The sequence below is a fragment of the Alosa alosa genome, chromosome 9 (genome assembly GCF_017589495.1).
Source record: "Alosa alosa isolate M-15738 ecotype Scorff River chromosome 9, AALO_Geno_1.1, whole genome shotgun sequence".
NCBI lineage: Eukaryota > Metazoa > Chordata > Actinopteri > Clupeiformes > Clupeidae > Alosa > Alosa alosa.
The window spans coordinates 4,584,666-4,609,079 of NC_063197.1; the positions used below are offsets into that span (position 1 = coordinate 4,584,666).

Here is a 24,414-nt window from a genome sequence, read left to right on the forward strand (position 1 = left end):
TGGCTTAGGCACAGGAGAGACATTCACATTTAAAAATGTCTTGATGTCAATGCATTGCGTGTGACTGAATTAGTAGATGTAGTAAGTAGAAGTAGTGTTTTTTTGTGTGTGCTGGATGTTTGTTGCCTTCATTGTATGTTTTGCTCCAACCCCACAGCAGCAAGAGACCCTCAGTACCAGAGGATGCTACAGCCTTATTTGGGCCTCCACTGGACACAGCCTTTGATGAAATCAAAAGTGAAGGTAATCTGGATCAAATAGGTGAAATCTATTGCAATATCATGCACTTTATGTTGTTATTGTCCACAAATGTAGTATGTCTCAGTGGGCAGGACACATGTGAATCACTACACCCCTATGTGATTGTGAATGTGGATGATTGTGAGCACTTGGTTTTAGGTACAATGTGTGCACTCTCACTTATGTTTATGTGAGTCTGTCATGTTGCTGTGAGCTCCCGGCTTGTGTCAGGTTCTCAGTTGCAGGGGATATTCAGTGGTTATTCATGAAGGGTGGCAGCAGTGGGCTCACTCGTTGGTAAACACTGTGTAGCTCCCCCTGGCTGTCAGATAGAGTAACAGGAAATAGAACAGGCCCAGAGAGGATCTTTTGACCAGCCACAAGAACAGGAGGGCTACCTGTTACCTGCGTAAGATGAATATTTAATGTCACTCAGTGTCCTAGTGGAGTTCCACATATTTAGAAGGGTCTTGACTACATCACAAATCGTCCTGTAAGTTCTAAGCAAATGTTTTTTTTCCAATCATTGTGGAGTAAAAAGCTTTCGTGGTTTAATATCACAGCTTCCCAGAAAGATTATGACAGAACTATCTCCACTATCTTATTCTGTGTATAGATGGCAGGGAATTAAAGAAAGTGACAGCCTTTTGGTAGCCTTTCTCGGAACTCTCTAGTCTCCTGATCTATTCAGAGGCTGATCCCTCTACCAACACATCCCCCCTCGCGCCTCCCTCAACCCCCATGGCTAGCGTGTTGATTAAGGACGTTGAGCTGTGGTTACGTAACACCAGCTTCCGTCTCCTGAAGTGTGCCTAACCCCTAACACTAAGCTAATCCGCCCATGCCTGTGTCTTCTTGTTCTGTCTCTCTCACTAATCGTTTGGTCAAACGTAGCGGTGATAGATGAGTCTGAGGTGTGGGGTGCACCCGTATCCAACTCAAATGCGGACTCCTCTCTGCCCAGACCCTTTCCCACAGGAAGTAAGTCTTTGCTCATGTGGAACTCATTGCCTCCACCTGTTGTCGGCCCCCCCGTCTGTCTGGTTGTGACGGTTGCACGGAATCATGGACTGCTTCTCCATAAAGCCATCAAGAACCCCCCCCCCCACCCAGCCCTGCTCCGGCTGAGAGATCGTCGCCAGTCCTTATTGTGAATGCGTGTTGTCATGTTAACTTGTCCCCCCCCAAGCTCCCATTAATAAGTCATCTCATGCGACAAAAGCCCAGAAAAGCCATTCAGTGGAAGCCATACCTGCTTCAGAGCCACTGTGACTGAGCTGGCCATCCCATGCCAGAGTCTGTCTCTCCGCTTGCTGTCTGTTTGTCTCTTGCTTTTATACTGTCTTCTCTCACGTCTGTCTGCATTCATCTGTTACTACACTTGTATTCTTTCTATCCTTCTCTCTCTCTCTCTCTCTCTTTATCTCCCAACTCTCTCTCTCTCTCTCTCTCTCTCTCTCTCTCTCTCTCTCTCTCTCCCCCTCTTTCTATTTCGTTGCATCTGCTTGTTGACTTACTACTCTAGCCTGTGCATGAGTTTGTGGGCATGTCATGTCCCCCTCCCCCCAAAGCTTGAGTAATGTAGGCTTGGCCTCCGGCCACTAGAGGGCGATGATGAGAGCTTGTCTCAGCAGCACTGATGTCATTGCAGCACCACCTCCACTCCCTCCCAAGAATGTGCCGACCTCCCCCCCTCCGTGTGGCTCTCCCCCAGCTGACGCTACCGGTAAGAGAGCCACCTTCCACTCTGCTGCTCCCCCCAAAAACAATAACAATGCCTTGGCTTTCTCAGAGTCTCTCCCTCACTCTTTGAGTTCTCTGTCTACCAGTCTTTCTCTCTTCCCCTGTGCTTTCATTTTCTTAATTCTCAGCCTCTTTCTCTTTCTGCCTCTCTATTCCGTATTTCTCACTGCCAACTGTGTCTCTCCATATGCTGGTTTCTGGTCACCGTCTACATCAGATGTGTCGAGAGAGGAGGACGAGGGGTCCCGGAAGCCGTCCATTGCAGATCTAGACAACATCTTCGGCCCAGAAGATGGCTCTCAGTCTGGGGAAGAGGTCGCAGACAAGTGGGTCTGTTTCAGCGACGAGGCGTCCAACATGCCTCCTCCACCTGGGGAACCTGCGCCACCTCTCCCCAAATCCCCACCTCCTCCTGATGAGCCGGCCCCGCCCTTACCCACCTCCCCTCCCCCCGCCTCAGATCCCACTCCTCCACCCTTGCCCATCTCCCCTCCCCCAGCAGAGGAGCCCTGCCCACAGTCACCTCCACCTGTCCAATCACCTCCACAGGAGACTGCCCCTCCCCTTCCCGCAGCTCAAACCCCACCCAAAGACACTGCTCCTGCTGCAGTCCCACCTCCACCAGAGGACCCGGCGCCTCCTCCTCCACCACCTGAGGATATAGTCCCTCTCTCTTCTCCTTCTCCTCCTCCATCTGCAGAATCTCCACCCTTAAAATCCCCCCCTGGCCTTCCGCCGGACCCTTTTCTAGAGGCGGGGTTGGACTCTGCGACGAGCCCCCCGGACACGGCTGCGCGTACAATCCCACCGCCCCTCGTCCTGAGCCAGGAGGAGCTCAAGAGTCCGGAGGGGAACCAACAGAAAGACGAGCTGACGGAGACGAGTGCTTCGCCCAAAGATGCCGGCCAGGCCAGCCGTGCCACCCCTCCCCCGCCCCCACCCCCTACATACCGGGCAGTGGTGTCGTCCCCCGGGCCCTGCCCTCCAGCTGCAGGCACCGGCAGTGGTGAGTCCCCGTCCCGTCTGCAGTGCCAGCGCCACCAGTACAACAACACCAGCCTGCCACCATAATATCACACAATATAACATTATACACCAGCCTACCACCACAATATCACACATTATACACAATATAACATTATACACCAGCCTACCACCACAATATCACACATTATACACAATATAACATTATACACCAGCCTACCACCACAATATCACACATTATACACAATATAACATTATACACCAGCCTACCACCACAATATCACACAATATACACAATATAACATTATACACCAGCCTACCACCACAATATCACACATTATACACAATATAACATTATACACCAGCCTACCACCACAATATCACACATTATACACAATATAACATTATACACCAGCCTACCACCATAATATCACACATTATACACAATATCACACATTATACACAATATAACATTATACACCAGCCTGCCTACAATCACACATTATACACAATATAACATTATACACCAGCCTATCACACCAATATAATATTATCACACATTATACACAATATAACATTATACACCAGCCTGCCACCACAATATCACACATTATACACAATATAACATTATACACCAGCCTACCACCACAATATCACACATTATACACAATATAACATTATACACCAGCCTGCCACCACAATATCACACATTATACACAATATAACATTATACACCAGCCTACCACCACAATATCACACATTATACAATAATATAACATTATACACCAGCCTGCCACCACAATATCACACATTATACACAATATAACATTATACACCAGCCTGCCACCACAATATCACACATTATACACAATATAACATTATACACCAGCCTGCCACCACAATATCACACATTATACACAATATAACATTATACACCAGCCTGCCACCATAATATCACACATTATACACAATATAACATTATACACCAGCCTGCCACCATAATATCACACATTATACACAATATAACATTATACACCAGCCTGCCACCACAATATCACACATTATACACAATATAACATTATACACCAGCCTGCCACCATAATATCACACAATATAACATTATACACCAGCCTGCCACCATAATATCACACATTATACACAATATAACATTATACACCAGCCTGCCACCACAATATCACACATTATACACAATATAACATTATACACCAGCCTGCCACCATAATATCACACATTATACACAATATATACATTATACACCAGCCTGCCACCATAATATCACACATTATACACAATATAACATTATACACCAGCCTGCCACCATAATATCACACATTATACACAATATAACATTATACACCAGCCTGCCACCATAATATCACACATTATACACAATATAACATTATACACCAGCCTACCACCAAATATCAACATTATACACACATTATATACACCAGCCTGCCACCATAATATCACACATTATACACAATATAACATTATACACCAGCCTGCCACCATAATATCACACACATTATACACAATATAACATTATACACCAGCCTGCCACCATAATATCACACATTATACACAATATAACATTATACACCAGCCTGCCACCATAATATCACACATTATACACAATATAACATTATACACCAGCCTGCCACCATAATATCACACATTATACACAATATAACATTATACACCAGCCTGCCACCATAATATCACACATTATATATCACCAGCCTGCCACCATAATATCACACATTATACACAATATAACATTATACACCAGCCTGCCACCATAATATCACACATTATACACAATATAACATTATACACCAGCCTGCCACCACAATATCACACATTATACACAATATAACATTATACACCAGCCTGCCACCATAATATCACACATTATACACAATATAACATTATACACCAGCCTGCCACCATAATATCACACATTATACACAATATAACATTATACACCAGCCTACCACCATAATATCACACATTATACACAATATAACATTATACACCAGCCTGCCACCATAATATCACACATTATACACAATATAACATTATACACCAGCCTACCACCATAATATCACACATTATACACAATATAACATTATACACCAGCCTACCACCATAATATCACACATTATACACAATATAACATTATACACCAGCCTGCCACCACAATATCACACATTATACACAATATAACATTATACACCAGCCTGCCACCATAATATCACACATTATACACAATATAACATTATACACCAGCCTGCCACCATAATATTACACACATTATACACAATATAACATTATACACCAGCCTGCCACCATAATATCACACATTATACACAATATAACATTATACACCAGCCTGCCACCATAATATCACACATTATACACAATATAACATTATACACCAGCCTGCCACCATAATATCACACATTATACACAATATAACATTATACACCAGCCTGCCACCATAATATCACACATTATACACAATATAACATTATACACCAGCCTGCCACCATAATATCACACATTATACACAATATAACATTATACACCAGCCTGCCACCATAATATCACACATTATACACATTATACACCAGCCTGCCACCATAATATCACACATTATACACAATATAACATTATACACCAGCCTGCCACCATAATATCACACATTATACACAATATAACATTATACACCAGCCTGCCACCATAATATCACACAATATACAATAATATAACATTATACACCAGCCTGCCACCATAATATCACACATTATACACAATATAACATTATACACCAGCCTGCCACCATAATATCACACATTATACACAATATAACATTATACACCAGCCTGCCACCATAATATCACACATTATACACAATATAACATTATACACCAGCCTGCCACCACAATATCACACATTATACACAATATAACATTATACACCAGCCTACCACCACAATATCACACATTATACACAATATAACATTATACACCAGCCTACCACCATAATATCACACATTATACACAATATAACATTATACACCAGCCTGCCACCATAATATCACACATTATACACAATATAACATTATACACCAGCCTGCCACCATAATATCACACATTATACACAATATAACATTATACACCAGCCTGCCACCATAATATCACACATTATACACAATATAACATTATACACCAGCCTGCCACCATAATATCACACATTATACACCAGCCTGCCACCATAATATCACACATTATACACAATATAACATTATACACCAGCCTGCCACCATAATATCACACATTATACACAATATAACATTATACACCAGCCTGCTGCATAATATCACATTATACACAATATACACAATATAACATTATACACCAGCCTGCCACCATAATATCACACATTATACACAATATAACATTATACACCAGCCTGCCACCATAATATCACACATTATACACAATATAACATTATACACCAGCCTGCCACCATAATATCACACATTATACACAATATAACATTATACACCAGCCTGCCACCATAATATCACACATTATACACAATATAACATTATACACCAGCCTGCCACCACAATATCACACATTATACACAATATAACATTATACACCAGCCTGCCACCATAATATCACACATTATACACAATATAACATTATACACCAGCCTGCCACCATAATATCACACATTATACACAATATAACATTATACACCAGCCTGCCACCATAATATCACACATTATACACAATATAACATTATACACCAGCCTGCCACCATAATATCACACATTATACACAATATAACATTATACACCAGCCTGCCACCATAATATCACACATTATACACAATATAACATTATACACCAGCCTGCCACCATAATATCACACATTATACACAATATAACATTATACACCAGCCTGCCACCATAATATCACACATTATACACAATATAACATTATACACCAGCCTGCCACCATAATATCACACATTATACACAATATAACATTATACACCAGCCTGCCACCATAATATCACACATTATACACAATATAACATTATACACCAGCCTGCCACCATAATATCACACATTATACACAATATAACATTATACACCAGCCTGCCACCATAATATCACACATTATACACAATATAACATTATACACCAGCCTGCCACCATAATATCACACATTATACACAATATAACATTATACACCAGCCTGCCACCATAATATCACACATTATACACAATATAACATTATACACCAGCCTACCACCATAATATCACACATTATACACAATATAACATTATACACCAGCCTACCACCATAATATCACACATTATACACAATATAACATTATACACCAGCCTGCCACCATTATACACCAGCCTGCCACCATAATATCACACAATATACACAATATAACATTATACACCAGCCTGCCACCATAATATCACACAATATACACAATATAACATTATACACCAGCCTGCCACCATAATAACACATTATACACATTATACACCAGCCTGCCACCATAATATCACACATTATACACAATATAACATTATACACCAGCCTGCCACCATAATATCACACATTATACACAATATAACATTATACACCAGCCTGCCACCATAATATCACACATTATACACAATATAACATTATACACCAGCCTGCCACCATAATATCACACATTATACACAATATAACATTATACACCAGCCTGCCACCATAATATCACACATTATACACAATATAACATTATACACCAGCCTGCCACCATAATATCACACATTATACACAATATAACATTATACACCAGCCTGCCACCATAATATCACACATTATACACAATATAACATTATACACCAGCCTGCCACCATAATATCACACACCATTAATATCACAATATAACATTATACACCAGCCTGCCACCATAATATCACACATTATACACAATATAACATTATACACCAGCCTGCCACCATAATATCACACATTATACACAATATAACATTATACACCAGCCTGCCACCATAATATCACACATTATACACAATATAACATTATACACCAGCCTGCCACCATAATATCACACATTATACACAATATAACATTATACACCAGCCTGCCACCATAATATCACACATTATACACAATATAACATTATACACCAGCCTGCCACCATAATATCACACATTATACACAATATAACATTATACACCAGCCTGCCACCATAATATCACACATTATACACAATATAACATTATACACCAGCCTGCCACCATAATATCACACATTATACACAATATACACAATATAACATTATACACCAGCCTGCCACCATAATATCACACATTATACACAATATAACATTATACACCAGCCTGCCACCATAATATCACACATTATACACAATATAACATTATACACCAGCCTGCCACCACAATATCACACATTATACACAAATATAACATTATACACCAGCCTGTCACCATAATATCACACATTATACACAATATAAACATTATACACCAGCCTGCCACCATAATATCACACATTATACACAATATAACATTATACACCAGCCTGCCACCACAATATCACACATTATACACAATATAACATTATACACCAGCCTACCACCATAATATCACACATTATACACAATATAACATTATACACCAGCCTGCCACCATAATATCACACATTATACACAATATAACATTATACACCATATAACATTATACACCAGCCTGCCACCATAATATCACACATTATACACAATATAACATTATACACCAGCCTGCCACCAATATCACACAATATAATATAACATTATACACCAGCCTGCCACCACACACATTATACACAATATAACATTATACACCAGCCTGCCACCATAATATCACACATTATACACAATATAACATTATACACCAGCCTACCACCATAATATCACACATTATACACAATATAACATTATACACCAGCCTGCCACCATAATATCACACAATATACACAATATAACATTATACACCAGCCTGCCACCATAATATCACACATTATACACAATATAACATTATACACCAGCCTGCCACCATAATATCACACAATATACACAATATAACATTATACACCAGCCTGCCACCTAATATCACACAATATACACAATATAACATTATACACCAGCCTGCCACCATAATATCACACATTATACACAATATAACATTATACACCAGCCTGCCACCATAATAATATCACACATTATACAATAATATAACATTATACACCAGCCTGCCACCACAATATCACACATTATACACAATATAACATTATACACCAGCCTACCTACCACCATATACACAATATAACATTATACACCAGCCTACCATACACAATATAACATTATACACCAGCCTGCCACCATAATATCACACATTATACACAATATAACATTATACACCAGCCTGCCACCACAATATCACACATTATACACAATATAACATTATACACCAGCCTGCCACCACAATATCACACATTATACACAGAGATTTGTGGTACTTTATTCCATCCCCACAGGAGCAAAATTAGCATCATTATGTAATGATAATGAATGCAATCTGCTCTGGAATCAAAAGCACAGTAGTTGTTGTTGTTGAGGACCATGACTAATAGCACTGTGGTCCACAAGAGACAAACACATTATTCAAATGGGATGAACAGTAAGCACCTGCAGCAGACCAGCACATACTACCCAGTTTTAGCACAAGAGCAATGGTGCTCGCAGCTCTTCCTCTAGAAAGAGTTACCCCTCTGCATTTACCCAAGAGTCCAAGGGTGGTGTTGGATGTGGGGTGGGACTGGACCCAAGAGAAGCGGCGGTCAGTGAGAGGCGGTGGGCGATAGTAATGTATTGTCGCTGTGAAGTGACCTGGGCAGTGGGTGGGATTAGGGAGAGCAGACTGGCTCTGGTTGAGCTGGACGAGAGACGTGTGAACGTCTGTGTGTGAGTGTGTGTGTGTGTGTGTGTGTGTGTGTGTGTGTGTGTGTGTGTGTGTGTGTGTGTGTGGAGTGGCGCGAGAAAGCTGTTGTCATACGGGGGTCCCAAGCTGCCACTGAGCTTTTTATTCAAACAGAGGGATTCCTTTCACACACACATACACACACACGCACAAAGGCACAAGTTATCAATTATACTTAAATTGTGCTAGCATTTCATTTCCATTGTTACAATTTTCCACAAAAGACTAATTATGAAGTTGTGTCACCATTCCAGAGTAGAAGGTATGGCAGTAAGGCAAGCTACACATGGCCACTGACATGGCATGATGGAGGGTCGCCCTTCGATTAGTGTGTTAAACTGCCACTGTGCCAGTGGTGGCACCAGTGATGAATTAGACTAGAGCACATTCAGCACGGGTTCTTGGATGTTTTTTATGGTAAGCACCTTACAGCTCAGACTGGTCTGGCAGCAAGTGCAGTAGTAAAAATGACCAGTGGCCAAGATCACAGGGTTTACTCCTCTGTTGAGCTGTAGACATTTCTTTTGACTAATAGGCATGGATAAAATAGAATAAAAGGATTTGGGGTAATCCTTTGGATAAAATAGAATAAAAGGATTTGGGGTAATCATATTTATCATACTGTACCTCTGCATACTCCGTAATCCTGGACAGCAGTTTTAGTATGTTAGTCTGTGGAATATGAATCAACGTGTACATCCCTGCCACCTAGAGAAGCACAAGAGAGTAAAGTGAGTAGGCTGTGTAGGCTGATCACTCTAATCTCATCATATCTATATTTGGTCTGACATTTTTGGAGTATGGATTTTACAAGATGTGACCTGGTACGATTCTAATGAGGTGTCATTGGTCCACAGGTTCCTCCTCTCCTGCCCGTCCTGCCACGCCTTCGGGCACCACCAGTAGCCCCACACCGCCCCCTCCCCCTCCACGCCCCCCTTCACGTCCCAAACTGCCCCCAGGGAAACCCAGCGTGGGCGATGTGGTATGTGTCAACAACGTCCAACACCCCACAGCACATAGCAGACAGCCTGCAGGGAATTGAAGTGTTAATGTGCCAGGACTAATAATCTAAGAATCCCAACATCGTCATCTGAAAAGGAACACATTAGAGATCTGATGAGCACATGAAGGGTTTATTGAAAATAAGGCAATTTATTGTTGACATTAAAATGCAGTTTAGAGTCGTATGCAGTGTGTATAGTGGAGAAAGTTGCAGCATTTGCACTATAGTGTAGTTTATTTAATACAGGAACACTTCGAGTTTTTAGTAAATTAGCTTAATTGCTGTCTACCCCAGAGTTCCACAACAGGATAGCCTTATCTTCTCTGTTTGTGTAATAACTCAGTCTGACACTGTTAGTCTAGCTTAATACACTGGAAGTGGGCCACACCAATTAGCCTATAGCTAGTCTAGGCTATAGCTAGAAGGGAGCTATTGTACTGTTGTAACCAGTTGTAATCAGTGTGTTCCTTTAAGAAGAAATGATTACAACATAAACAATTGTTCTTCTACGAAAAATAGTACACTTGTTGGGTAACTGTCAAACTCTCAGACACTTTAATCATTTTGTTTCATGTCTTATGTTCTCTCCTCCAGAGTCGCCCATTCAGTCCCCCTATACACTCCTCCAGCCCCCCACCCATGGCCCCTCTGGCGCGGGCCGAGAGCACCTCCTCTATCTCCTCCACCAACTCGCTGAGTGCCGCCACCACCCCTACCGTCGGTAAAGAGCTCTCCGTGTCTGTGTCAGGTGTGCATCCATTTCCCATCCCTCTCTCTGCTGCTCATTCTGCACTGTTGCTCAGCCTCTGTGCATAGATGATGTATACACGATGCATTGTGAGCCTCGCTGCTGATCTCAAATCAGTTTTAGTGTTTCAGTGACCCAAAAAATGACAGGTAGCTTCTATAACAATCTGTTCAGATGACCTTATGAAACAGGCATTGTTAGTACTGAGGAGCTTAGAAAGTGTACATAATAGTAACAGTGTCATCACTTTCTGCAGTTCTATGATGCTCTGTAAATGACTAGTGAAATCGTCCTCTGCAGGCTTTATTTAGGTGATAGGAAATGCTGATCCAAGAGATATTTGTTGAAAGAGTCTGTCGACTCTCCTGTTAATAAAGAATGGTCGATGTGGTGTTAACATAGGGGTTCATTTTCCATGCAGCTGCTGCAGGCTAGTGCTAAGAGCTTCCTCTGCTAATGTGTGTGCTAGGTTGTATGCTGTTTTAAATGTAAATGCTATTAAGGAGGCCTAGCTTAGAGGCTAAATCATTCATCTTGTATTAACACGAGATGTTTTGTCTTCCGCTACATCAGAAAGTTTACCTTTCCAGTGTCATCCAGTATAGTATTTATGAAGTGTACAGCCATAATGGGTTCTGGTGGACAGAGTGTTTTAGTGAGGATGGCTGTGGGTAGTAGCCCTGAGCTTATAAGGGTGTTGAATGACTATGCTGTACCTTTGCTGAGAACCTCATCATCATTATGCATGTTTACCTCTCAGCAATGAATGGACTGATTTTCACACACACACACTCAATTCTTCACTCCGCACACTGATTGGACAGTAGTATATTCATATGTGAAACAGCCTTAAAGGAGAATTCCGGTGTGATATTGACCTAAAGTGTGTTGAAACATGATACCGAGTGTGAACGTATGTCTCATAGCTCACCTTTTTACGGAATTATTTTTGGAATCTGATCCCTTATCATACCTGTTTGTTCGTACTCGTCGCTCGACTTATCGTGACTAAATTCACGGCGTCGAACGGTAAAATTCCTTAAGGTACTGTTATTTGCATGGCTAGGCCGATGCCCGAGGCACCACAACGAAACACTGTGTTGGTAGCATTGGCTAACTAGCGCCAGATTTCTGAGTGCAGGGGACAAGCCGAGGTGAGCTATGAGACATACGTTCACACTCGGTATCATGTTTCAACACACTTTAGGTCACAATCACACCGGAATTATCCTTTAAGGCATGTACTGGCATGTCTGGTGCTTATGTTGATTGACCCAATGTCTAGTTCCTCAGGTTGTAGAAACTGTATGTGAGTGAATGCCAGAATTGTTTTTTTTTATTATTATTATTATTGTTATTATTATTATTATTAGATGTTAAGACAATAAATAGTAAATAGATTCCAAAGACTCTTGTTTCTGCATGTCTGAAAACACTAGCAACGTGGTTTCCATGTGAACCATGCATTTGAAGTCATTTTTCATAAAAAGCTTTCCAGGAAGCTTTGCAGATGTGTATCTGTGTGCCTAGCTGCTTTTTCTGCTGTTTGGTGTGTGTGTGTGTGTGTGTGTGTGTGTGTGCGTGTGTGGAGGGCTGATGAGCAGAGCTTTAAGAGGCAGGTCCCTGGACCTCTGTCCCGCTGTCTTTGTGAGACCTCTCCCTTGTGCTCCACCATGTAGTGTTCTCATTGTGTTTTTTCCTTTCTCCGGTATTTCTTCATCCATGCCACTCATCCACGTCCGTGCTGTGCGTCTCTGAAACCTGTTAAAACTGTTGTCTGCGTTTCACAGCTGTGTTATTTTGTTGATTTTTTTTGTTTTTCTTTGTTTGGATTGGCATTGTCGTTACTATGATTTCTGTCTTTTGTTTCTGTTCTTGTCTCCGTGTCCTGTGCGTGTGGGCTGACGGTTTTGTCTGATGTCAGAAGATGACGCTTATGTAGACAAACTGCCCAGCTTTGAGAGGCGTGTCGACCTGCCGGCAGGTATGATATGGTCTCGTCTTGGACGGATGCCTTCTTTTAAAGGTCTCACACAACCCACTGGGGCCTGAAGACAGGCCAGTTCTACCCACAATCCACCAGGCCCCAAGGGCCTTTGTCATCCATGATGTTTTTTTTCCCTCCGAGTCTCATCTCAGTGGTAGAGATGGCAGCCATCGCATTGGGTCAGAGCACTCTCGCCTTTTCTCCATGTTGTGTCCTGACTGAGGAGCCACAGAGTTCAAAGGGCGACTAGATGCTGACCCCAGTCATGGTCTCCACTTCCCCATTCTCCTCTCCCCCACCCACCTCCCACACTCCCGGGAAGCTCAGCCAGATGTCCCTCTGAAGCCTGTCTGGGTCTCACTCACACAGATAGATCCCTCTCTTTGTGCTTTCATGTGTGTGCATCTAGAGAGCAAAGACACATCCACAAACGTACACACATAGGAAGGATGTGTATATATACTCTTTTGATCCCGTGAGGGAAATTTGGTCTCTGCATTTATCCCAATCCGTGAATTAGTGGAACACACTCTGCTTCACCTCACTGTGTGTTCACTGTGTGCTCTCACTAATCCTGGCGCAGTGAGCTGCCTGCAACAACAGCGACACACGGGGAGCAGTGAGGGGTTAGGTGCCTTGCTCAAGGGCACTTCAGCCGTGCCTACTGGTCGGGGTTCGAACCGGCAACCCTCCGGTAACAAGTCCGAAGTGCTAACCAGTAGGCCACGGCTGCCAGAATATGCATTCTCACAAAGCAGCAGCCATATAATAGTGGAATAAAGATTGGATGTCATGAAGGTCATCAGTCATAAGGGAAAGGACGGAATGGGAGCATGCCTTTGTGTGAACAGACTGTCCTTTACATCTTTGGACTTGTATGGCTGGCTGTCTGCATCGTCACAGCTCCATCCTTTAATGTACTGGACCCCCAGTGTGACATGTGTTCTTGTCTGGAAACATGCACACATCTGACCACATGGCTAATGAGTGCTGGGGGCTCAATGTGTATGTGTGTGTGTGTGTGTGTGCTTGTGTGCTTGCGTGTGTGCGTGCGTGCGCACACATGACGAGTGGCTCAGGGCTCAGCTGGCGAGCTACCTGCCTTTACAAACAGGCACGCACACATATACACACACACAGAGAGAGACAGAGACTCATGTCTGACCTGTCTCTGATGTCTGGCAGGGGAATTAGTCTCTGAGGCACCCGAGCTGTTCAGCATTCATGTGAGCCTCTGTGAGAGAGACGGGGGGAGGGAGGGAGGGGTTGAGAGTGAAGGAATACAGACGTAGAGCCAAACTGCCAGTGAGTGTGACGGAACGCTAGAGAGCAGGTGGACTGAGCATCGAGAAGAGTGGAGAGAATTGCAGTTGCAAATGAAATGGAGGCAAATTGCAGAGGGGGTGAAAGAGAAAGAGCGTCTAGACTGGGAAAAAGGGAGATGAGCACAAGGAAAAGAGAAGAGTGGAAAGAATAGAAAACAGAAAACAGATAGAGACAGAGCAAACACACATGTACTTTTCCAGTTCTGTTACACCCACTCCATGGTCACTCACACACCAGACACACCCATGATTCCCAAGCATCCTTGTCATGCGCCGATGTGCCGGGAACCACCCATCCATTCCCATCCACCCCCATCCACCCCCATCCACCCCATCCATGCACTCCACCCGGTGTTGTGTTTACTGTGTAGCCGTCGCCCCAGCAGCAGCTCTCCCCTCCATCCCTCCTGCGCAGCTGAATCAGACCAGCAGAGGCAGTACAGTCCCCTGCCCTCTACCGCCCTCTGTTGCCTCACATCACTTCCTGCAGTCATCAATCTCCTGCGGCCCCCTCCTATCCTTCATAAACACACACACACACCACACACCACACACACACCACAGCACACACACACACACACCTCGCAACATACTCCAGCCACTGCTTCTACCCACAGACGCTTTTAAATCGCATTAATGTTGTATCGCCCACAAGACTCGCTTCATTAATGCAACAGACTGTGACTAAGATACAGCACAGATATATGTCCATTGTATTAGTGTAGAATATTAGTTTAGGATGAGTCTGGACCATTCCTCAGGGACCAGCCCTCCTCCTCCTCCATCATGCCCCACCACCTGCAGCCACTCCCACTTCCTGTCCACCTTTTGGCCAGTGCTACACACACCTCCCTCCGGTCCCCTCCCCGGGCCCTCTCCATCCTCTCCACTGTGACGTACGATAGACCTGCCGTGTGACTCACGCTACTGTCCTTCTCTCTCCTCGTCCCCCTCCCCCTCCCCCTCCACTGCCTCCCAACCCATCCCACCCTACCCTCCTTCCCCTTAATCCCTCCCACACAGAGAATGACCAGCCCTCCCTCGTATGGTTTGACAGAGGCAAGTTTTATTTGACCTTTGAAGGTAAGTCCACGTGGCGCCCCTGAGGACGTACCGTTAGCGTGTGGCCCCCCCCCTCCACTCATCTGTCTGACGGTCACTCCCTTCTTCACTCTCGCTTCTTTTCATGCGCTCGTCCGCCCCGCCTCCCTTGCTCTGTCACGCCACTTTTCACCTTTAATACGCTGTCCATCTGCGGCCCGTTCATTTCATTTCTTTTCTTTTCTTCCCTCCATCCTTCCTCCTGTTCCTTTCTGCCGTCACTCCTCCGTTGGCCCTCACCTCACATGCGGTGGCAGCCTATCGTCTCTCTCGTGCTCATACTTCTTCACATTTCTTCACTAATCTTTTTTTGCATCTCTTGTTATGGGTCTGCTCTTTGATCCTGTGGGTCTGTTTTTGTATGTCTGTCTTTCAGCTTCTGTTCTCACAGAATCATTCAAGATGAGCCACATGTTGTTCTGTGCATGGCCCTTCTGTCTGTCTTTGGCAACTCTTTTCTTTCTCTTTTTCTTTGGTTCTCTCCATCTCTTTACTCCTCTACACATACTTGTTTACATCTCTGTTTACGTTTTTGGTTTGTCTGCTCATTCACTTCAAGTCTTCCCAAAGCGTGCATATAGATTGTACAGATTAAATTGGAGTGTCCGATCTCTAGTCTATGATTACTTTTCTAAGTAGGAGTAGGAGATATGAGTAGGGGAATTGTAACCTTGACAACGGATAAATGCCTAGAGTTAGAGAGGAATATGACTTAGATGCACTAGAAAAGGAAACTGCCACATTACAAACAAAATTCTACAATGTAGAACACTAGAAAGGTAACATGTTTTGATATTTAATATAATATTCCCAAAGTTTTCCTCCACTGCCAGATCCAGGCATAACTCAGTCAGCAAGCTTGCATGGATTGCTTTCAGGTTTGTGCTGTTGTCTCACTCATAAGTTCTTTTGAAGCATTCCCACTCTCCTTAGTTTGGTCATGTGCACTCATGTGTTGTCTGAGGACTCAGAAAGACAGTATGAAGGGTGAGGGTGAGATGGAGAATAGACAGAGGGAGGGAGGGAGGGAGGGAGAGGCTGTGAAGTGCTCTCTGAGGTGAAAGGGGATGCTGCTCTTGTCAGTAAGGAAACATTTAGGTTGCTCAGACAGAGGCTAGTAGCCTACTGATGTTGTTACTGTAGCAGGATCCTGTTATATCACTGCTTTATCTGGCTCCCTTCACCTTTTTCTATTTCTGTGGAGCTCTAAGCTCGCACTCTTTCACAATCACACACTCTTCTCCTCTGTTGCTTTCATTTCACTTAACTGTAATTATGTTTTAACTGTGAAATTGACTGGATTTTGTGTGTGTGTGTGTATGTCTGTCTGTGCACGTGTGTGTGTGCGCCTGTGTGCGTGTGTGCGCACGCTTTAGGCTGCTCTCGAGGGCCTAGTCCACTTACTATGGGAGCCCAGGACACACTGCCGGTGGCGGCGGCCTTCACTGAAACGGTCAACGCGTACTTCAAAGGGGCTGACCCCAGCAAGTAGGTCCATCAAAGTAGCCCTTTTATCTGAGAGCTGGCTGTCAGCCGGGCTCACCTGCTTTAGCCTCAACCAAAGTCCCACCCTCACTGAGGGCCACGTGATGGACACTGCTGCTGTTACTGACCTCCTGAATGCCACAGAGGGGACACACCATCAGTTCTCACAGTTAAAAGAAATCTGCTATTTATCCCAGATATGGAGATGGGCTAGAGGTTCCAGCTCTTGGATATGGATATACTGTACTTCTGCTTTGATTATTGATGTCATTCTTGTGCTTGAGACAGGATTTTATGCTAGGCACTGATCTGTCTGTCAAGGTTTAATGGATAGATGGATGAATCAATGGATGTGGATAGAGATCAATGGATAGACAGACAGACAGACAGACAGATGAATGGATCAATGAGGAGTTGATGCTGAAGCACACTAGTAGTAGTCATGTGTGTTGCTGTGAGGCTGCTGGCTGTGGCGTAACCCCCTGTGTCTGTCTCTTAGGTGTGTGGTGAAGATCACAGGAGAGATGGTGCTGTCATTCCCGGCAGGGATCACCCGGCACTTTGCCAATAACCCCTCACCTGCCGTGCTCACCTTCAGCATCAGCAACTACAGCCGGCTGGAGCACGTCCTGCCCAACCCCCAGCTTCTGTGCTGGTAAACCACATTCCTCATCACCTGTTCCCCTACACACACACACACACACACACACACACACACACACACACACACACACACACACACACACACACACACACACACACACACACACACACGGGTGCACACAAATGTGCCATTTTAAAGGTAATTACATCACCTTATACTGTGTATGTTTGATATCATATTTACAACATTGTGTTGGCTGCTTCCCAACAGCAACACACCCCATAATCACTTCAAATGAACAGGACACACACCACACACAAAAGCATAGAAACAAACCTGCAACACTTTCATGAAAACGTCCTTCATTTCAGCATTCTTGAATTCCAGTACACAGTCTTGATGCAAAACATTTCTCTTGCACACTGTCATTGCCGAGCTTTATGAATCCACAGTCTCTCCACACTCTGCCCATGTTCAAAAAGCACCTCAAAACATTTCTTTTCACCAAGTCCTTTGACCCCTAACGCCCCCCCCCCTCATTGTTAAGCGACCTTGGGTACTATGAAAGGCACTATATAAGTCCAAGTTGTTGTTGTTATTATTATTATTATTATTATTATTATTATTATTATTATTATTATTGTAATTGAGAAGCCATTTTAGTGAGCACACATTAACCTGTGCTTCATTTTCAGTGACACCACGCAGTCCAATCCCAACTCAAAGGAGTTCTGGGTGAACATGCCAAACCTGATGACTCACCTGAAGAAGGTGGCCGAGCAAAAGCCACAGGCCACCTACTACAACGTGGACATGCTGAAGTATCAGGTGATGACCTCTGCCTTTAACATCCAGTCCTTCATCTAGAGGGAACACTCCTCAGACCTCTTTGGATTTCTATGTCAAATACACCAGAATGTAATGCAGTTAACGTGGAGGCATTTTTGGTTTGTTCTGCACATTTGCTGAGCTGAATAGAGTATTTTTATGAGAGATCAATAGAGAGAAATCTAATCAGGCTATGTGAGTGAACTGTGTGTGTGTCTGTGTGTGTGTGTCAGGTGTCGGCACAAGGCCTCCAGTCCACTCCTTTGAGCTTGGCCTCTAACTGGCGCTGTGAGCCCACCAGCACAGACCTCAGAATAGACTACAAATACAACGGAGACGCCATGACCACGGCCGTCGCCCTTAACAACGTCCAGTTCCTCATCCCAGTGGACGGAGGCGTCAGCAAGCTGCAAGCAGTGCTTCCACCTGCTGCCTGGTAAGGACTGGTGTGTGGGTCAGGAGTAGCTCTCTCTCTTCCCTCCTGAGCCCCTCTTTAGAATATAACCAGATTAATCAAGACCCTTTTGGCAGTAATGCTATTACTCATCCTTTCCCCTTGAAGAACTAAGTCTGAACGCGATACCCTTGGCATTGAGTGGGGTTGTTCTTTTCCTGTTTTCCACTAAAGAATTTGACCCCGTCGCTTGAACATTTGGGCTAATGAGAGTTGAGAAGTGCAGACTTCAAACTAGCTAGAGGGAATGGGATTCCGGCAGGATAAAAGGAGAGCAGATAAATGAATTCTCTTTCATTTCAATCCCTAAGGAATGCCGAGCAGCAGAGAATCCTGTGGAAGATTCCAGATATTTCTCTCAAGTCTGAGAATGGAGGTAAATTACAAACACACTCCTAAGCCAGTCCATAGTCCCTCATCCACTGATGGACATTCCAACCATATGAAGCCTTCTGTCCACATATATTCAAGTAGCCACAGAGGTATCCAAGGATCAATACTGAGTATAATACAATGGCGAATAGGTCCAGTATTTGCAAAAATGAACATGTGTTGCCATTAAAAAACATGATCAGGTGTAATCATGTTTACATTCTTACCACATAAAAGACCAGATCATGTTGATGCACACTCTTTATTACTAAAGCTGAACAGCTGATGTCATCTCTACTCCTACTGTGTTTGGCAGTGCCCTCTTGTGTCTGGAAACAGTATTGCCATAATTCTTTGCAGACAATCACTCTCTGCAATGTTTTTGTTTGTTAGTTGGTTGGTTGTTTAGTGAGAATGACTATGCACATATATGTGTGTGTGTGTGTGTGTGTGTGTGTGTGTGTGTGTGTGTGTGTGTGTGTGTGTGTGTGTGTGTGAGCACACGCTTGCATGTTGACCTACTCCATCTCTTTCAGGTGTGGGGTCCCTGTTGGCCAGGTTCCAGTTGACCGAGGGTCCTAGTAAGCCGGCTCCGCTGGCTGTGCAGTTCACTAGTGAGGGCAGCAACCTCTCTGGCTGCGACATCAAGCTTGTGGGTCCTGGGTACCGCTTCTCCCTCATCAAGAAGAGGTTTGCTGCAGGTACGCTGGCAAAGAGTAGCAGAGAGATTATCAAATAATGACGTCATACTGTAGTGCTGTTTAATATTGTAAACTACATTCTTGAATATATGGGCTTATTTGATTGTTGATTGTTTATGTTGTTAAAATTTCATGAAAAGTTTATTTGCCTCTGGTAGTTTAACAAATGTGTTTGTAATTTTCAGGAAAATATTTGGCCGAGTAAACACTACTGATCTAGACAATGGAGATTCACTTCTCTGGACTGAACAAGTAAAAAAATGAAAACGGGAAAAGAAAAATGACAAGAAAAAAACCCACACAAGGACAGACTACCATAGCAACTCCCTACACTGTAAGAAACTCCCTTTCTATACATACAAGAAACTGGACAGTTCTATTGTGTTGTATAACTTGCATATAGAATTGTTGGCCGTTTTAGGGTGTACTACTTCTTGTATTTGTAAACTGTATTAATTTCAGAACATCCATATTGCAGCAGTTAGACCCTCTCTGGTTTCCCCTCCTTTGCAGTTAGACTGTGTTCTGTCAGACGTGTAGTGTTTCTCCGACCCTCTTACTGTGGCTGCCTGACAACTCCACATGAATCAGCAAGCTGGATGCCCAGCCAGTGAGTGTTCATTCAGTTGTATGACCTGCAGTTTGCAAGACCTTTCATTTTTGTTCATCACTGTGACAATAATCCAGTAAAATGTGACGGCAAGGAATCATATTGGTGGTGTCACTATCCAGCAAAGAAAAGAGTTGTTCTACTAATAGTTAGCATCTCATACAGTCAATACAGTCTCAAATGCAATCAGCAACAGGCTGAATACAGTCAATACAGTCTCAAGTGCAGTCAGCAACAGGCTGAATACAGTCAATACACTCTCAAATGCAGTCAGCAACAGGCTGAATAGCCTTTCTCACATGTTCTGGACAATAGTATATGACACATTTTTGTTTAATTCATAACTAATTGATACATATTTATATTTAAGGGACAGATTTTCTGATTTCATAGAGTAGATAACGATATGATCCAGAGATGTTGGTATAATCGTTTGTTTGTGTTACCACAATGGCATAGAGATTTAATTGAATCATTTCTGTTGGTTTGTCTTCATGGTTAGCTGAACTGAACTGAGTACTCAGGCAGCTACAGTTTTGAACAAAGTCCTGCTTGCAATATTTACAAAAGAAAAAACATTTTCCCATGAAAACGTTCAAGTGTCATTTTAAATTGATAATGTATATCTTAAAGGCGTTTGGTGTTTTTGTTGTATTGTTAAATAGCCTTTCTGTTGTTCTTGAAACAGCAGTGTTAGACTTCAGAGTACATGACAGCATTCTATTTTTATTTATTGACGATTCTAATTTGTTGTAAAAAAAATAAATATGTGAACTGTATATGAATAGACTTTGAATGGTATCAGGATTTAGGGTCCTTAAAGTTATAAATAACTGATTTTTTTTGTTATCTGTGTAGTTGGGTAAACTGTGTACAGTGTAATGCTGAGCTATAATTTTTAACTTTATTTCAGATATAATTTTTTAACTCAAGTGCAACAGAAGATTTGAGCTATATAAATATATATAAAAATATATATATGGGTGGGGGTTAAAAAAAAACAAAAAACACAAGGAATAAAAAAAAAAACATGATCTACCTGAATGAATCATGCTTTTTGAAAGCAGTGTTGCATCCAGTAGAAGTGCACTGTTAGCAATGACGAGGATTGTCTGCTGTTTGACATGGCGAGCGCTTTGACCATCCACGCTGACGTGTTTGTCCCCAGCTCCCCCCTCCCTGTGCATTCTATCCATCAGCTGGAGCATGAGCCCCATCAAAACCCACCCGTGCTTGAACCCATGGCTTTACTTTGCATACAGTAATGGTCTCTGTGAGATGACAAGAGTAAGGTTTGGGGGAACGGTTTGGATGACCAAATTTCTTTTTTTTTTTGTATTTAATGCTATGTGTGTACTCTGGGAAAGCCTGTGAAAGGAATTTAAGTTTGAGTATTTTTAAAAAATGTTAAAATGACAAAGAGAAAAGGAATATTGTTTTATGTGCGAACAAAATATCCCACTGTGCTACTGTTGGACTTCCCAGTTGCTCTGCTATTTCATACTGAGAACAAACATCAGTGACATTTACTTTTGGAAGTCTGCTGCAGACGTGACGAAGGTTTAAAAAAGAACATGGTGCTTCATAATGCTACATAGCAACCTTCATAGGCTAAAAGTCGAAACAGAGTGTGACATTGCTACACATTTACATATTCTCTGATCCTCCTGTGTTGTTTGGTCTCTCCAAAACTAGTGCTAACCATATAATTTAAAGAAGACCTAATGTGTGGTTTGTACCTATGAATGGTGTTATGCAGTTCTATGTGGCAGATGCTGAAGCTATGTATGTCTCCACTGTCCAAAGTGAAATGTTTCCCTGATGAGCTGAAGAGAAATAGAGCTTTATGTTGTGTTACTTGAGTGTGAGAGGAAGTGTGTATGCGTGTGTCTGAGAGGAAGTGTGTGTGTGTGTGTGTGTGGGTTGTGGCGGGTTCGGGTTTGTGCTGTAACAGAATGCTGTAGACCTCTTCCCAACAAAATATGCTGTGTTTGTATAAACCATGTGAACGATGAACAGAGATACTAGTTTGCTCTTCCCAAACCAATAAAAGTTCTGAGGTGGACATACATTTGGTGCACTCGTTTTGCTCACACACATACATCCTGTCATTTTGGACATTCGTTCTGTGTTACTGTCATGCTTGGAATGATTTAATACCCATCACTTTTTTGTACATAAAACAACTAAATTCACCATTTTCAATAACAATCTCTAGGATTCCCATGCGGTTTGGCTGCTCTTACAAATTAAAAATGGTTAAAACCATCAGCCATTAGCACTTAGAGCAATTTGAATATTCATATTTGTGTACAACAGAGACAAAGGGAGCCATTCAGGTTCTGTAAACAATTGGAGTACTTTTGAATACTTAATTGACATAGTTTGCTCTGCTTTTAAAAATCTACAGGTGTTTCTTCAGTCAATATGGTTACTGAACAAATGCTATAATCCATTAATATGCCCTGACTTGATTTATGGCCAGAATAGCTGCTACACACAGCATAGCGTTCTCTCCCCTTCTCCATGGTAATCATCATATCCATAGCAGAGATACTAAATATGCAAACGTTTCATGCAATGCATTTGAATGTCCCATATTCTTTTTTCTTTTGTTTTCTTTTATAAAAAAGATGCAAACTGACCCCTACTTGCTGTTCTTGAAGATGTTATGTGAATTTTCTTGGTAATAAAGTAAGGAATACAAAATTAATTTATGTAGTCTGGTTCTTTCCCTGTTGAATATTACTTTGTGCTCAGAGACTACTGCGGTTTTGCTTTTCACTTGTGACACAATTTTAAGCTGTGTGACTATCAGATGAGTTGTGTTGCTTTTCCGAAATCAGAATGATCCAATTTATCTAAATCTTCTAAGAAATCAAATAAATCATAGAATAGAGTGTTGACCTGCTCTGTATGCTGTGGAAACCAGTGCAGGACATTTATGTTCGTTGCAATGGTTTGGACCAAATGTGAAATCAGGCCCGTCGCTAGAAGGCAAGCAAACCAAGCAATTGCTTGGGGCCCGAGCTGGCCAGGGGCCCCAAGACAACGACTGGTTAAAAATAAAATGCAACGACAAACTGTGAGCGCCCCTTTGATAGCCAATGCAGTA

At 42.6% G+C, this 24,414-nt stretch overlaps 1 protein-coding gene across 3 annotated transcripts in view; it reads left to right on the forward strand.

Moving 5' to 3' along the window:
- sgip1a (SH3GL interacting endocytic adaptor 1a) overlaps positions 1–24,012 on the forward strand; it is a 71,808-nt gene extending 47,796 nt beyond the window's left edge. For all 3 annotated transcript variants that reach the window (XM_048253358.1, XM_048253357.1, XM_048253359.1), the window contains 15 exons: positions 158–243; positions 1,135–1,221; positions 1,892–1,966; positions 2,201–2,989; positions 10,936–11,063; positions 11,679–11,832; positions 13,757–13,816; positions 16,168–16,227; positions 17,622–17,733; positions 18,230–18,385; positions 19,030–19,162; positions 19,396–19,598; positions 19,928–19,992; positions 20,525–20,689; positions 20,875–24,012. In XM_048253358.1, the coding sequence (XP_048109315.1) occupies positions 158–243; positions 1,135–1,221; positions 1,892–1,966; positions 2,201–2,989; positions 10,936–11,063; positions 11,679–11,832; positions 13,757–13,816; positions 16,168–16,227; positions 17,622–17,733; positions 18,230–18,385; positions 19,030–19,162; positions 19,396–19,598; positions 19,928–19,992; positions 20,525–20,689; positions 20,875–20,894 (2,293 nt within the window). In that variant the 3' untranslated portion in view covers positions 20,895–24,012. The remainder of the gene's footprint in view (positions 1–157; positions 244–1,134; positions 1,222–1,891; positions 1,967–2,200; positions 2,990–10,935; positions 11,064–11,678; positions 11,833–13,756; positions 13,817–16,167; positions 16,228–17,621; positions 17,734–18,229; positions 18,386–19,029; positions 19,163–19,395; positions 19,599–19,927; positions 19,993–20,524; positions 20,690–20,874) is intronic.
- Positions 24,013–24,414: the final 402 nt, after the last annotated feature.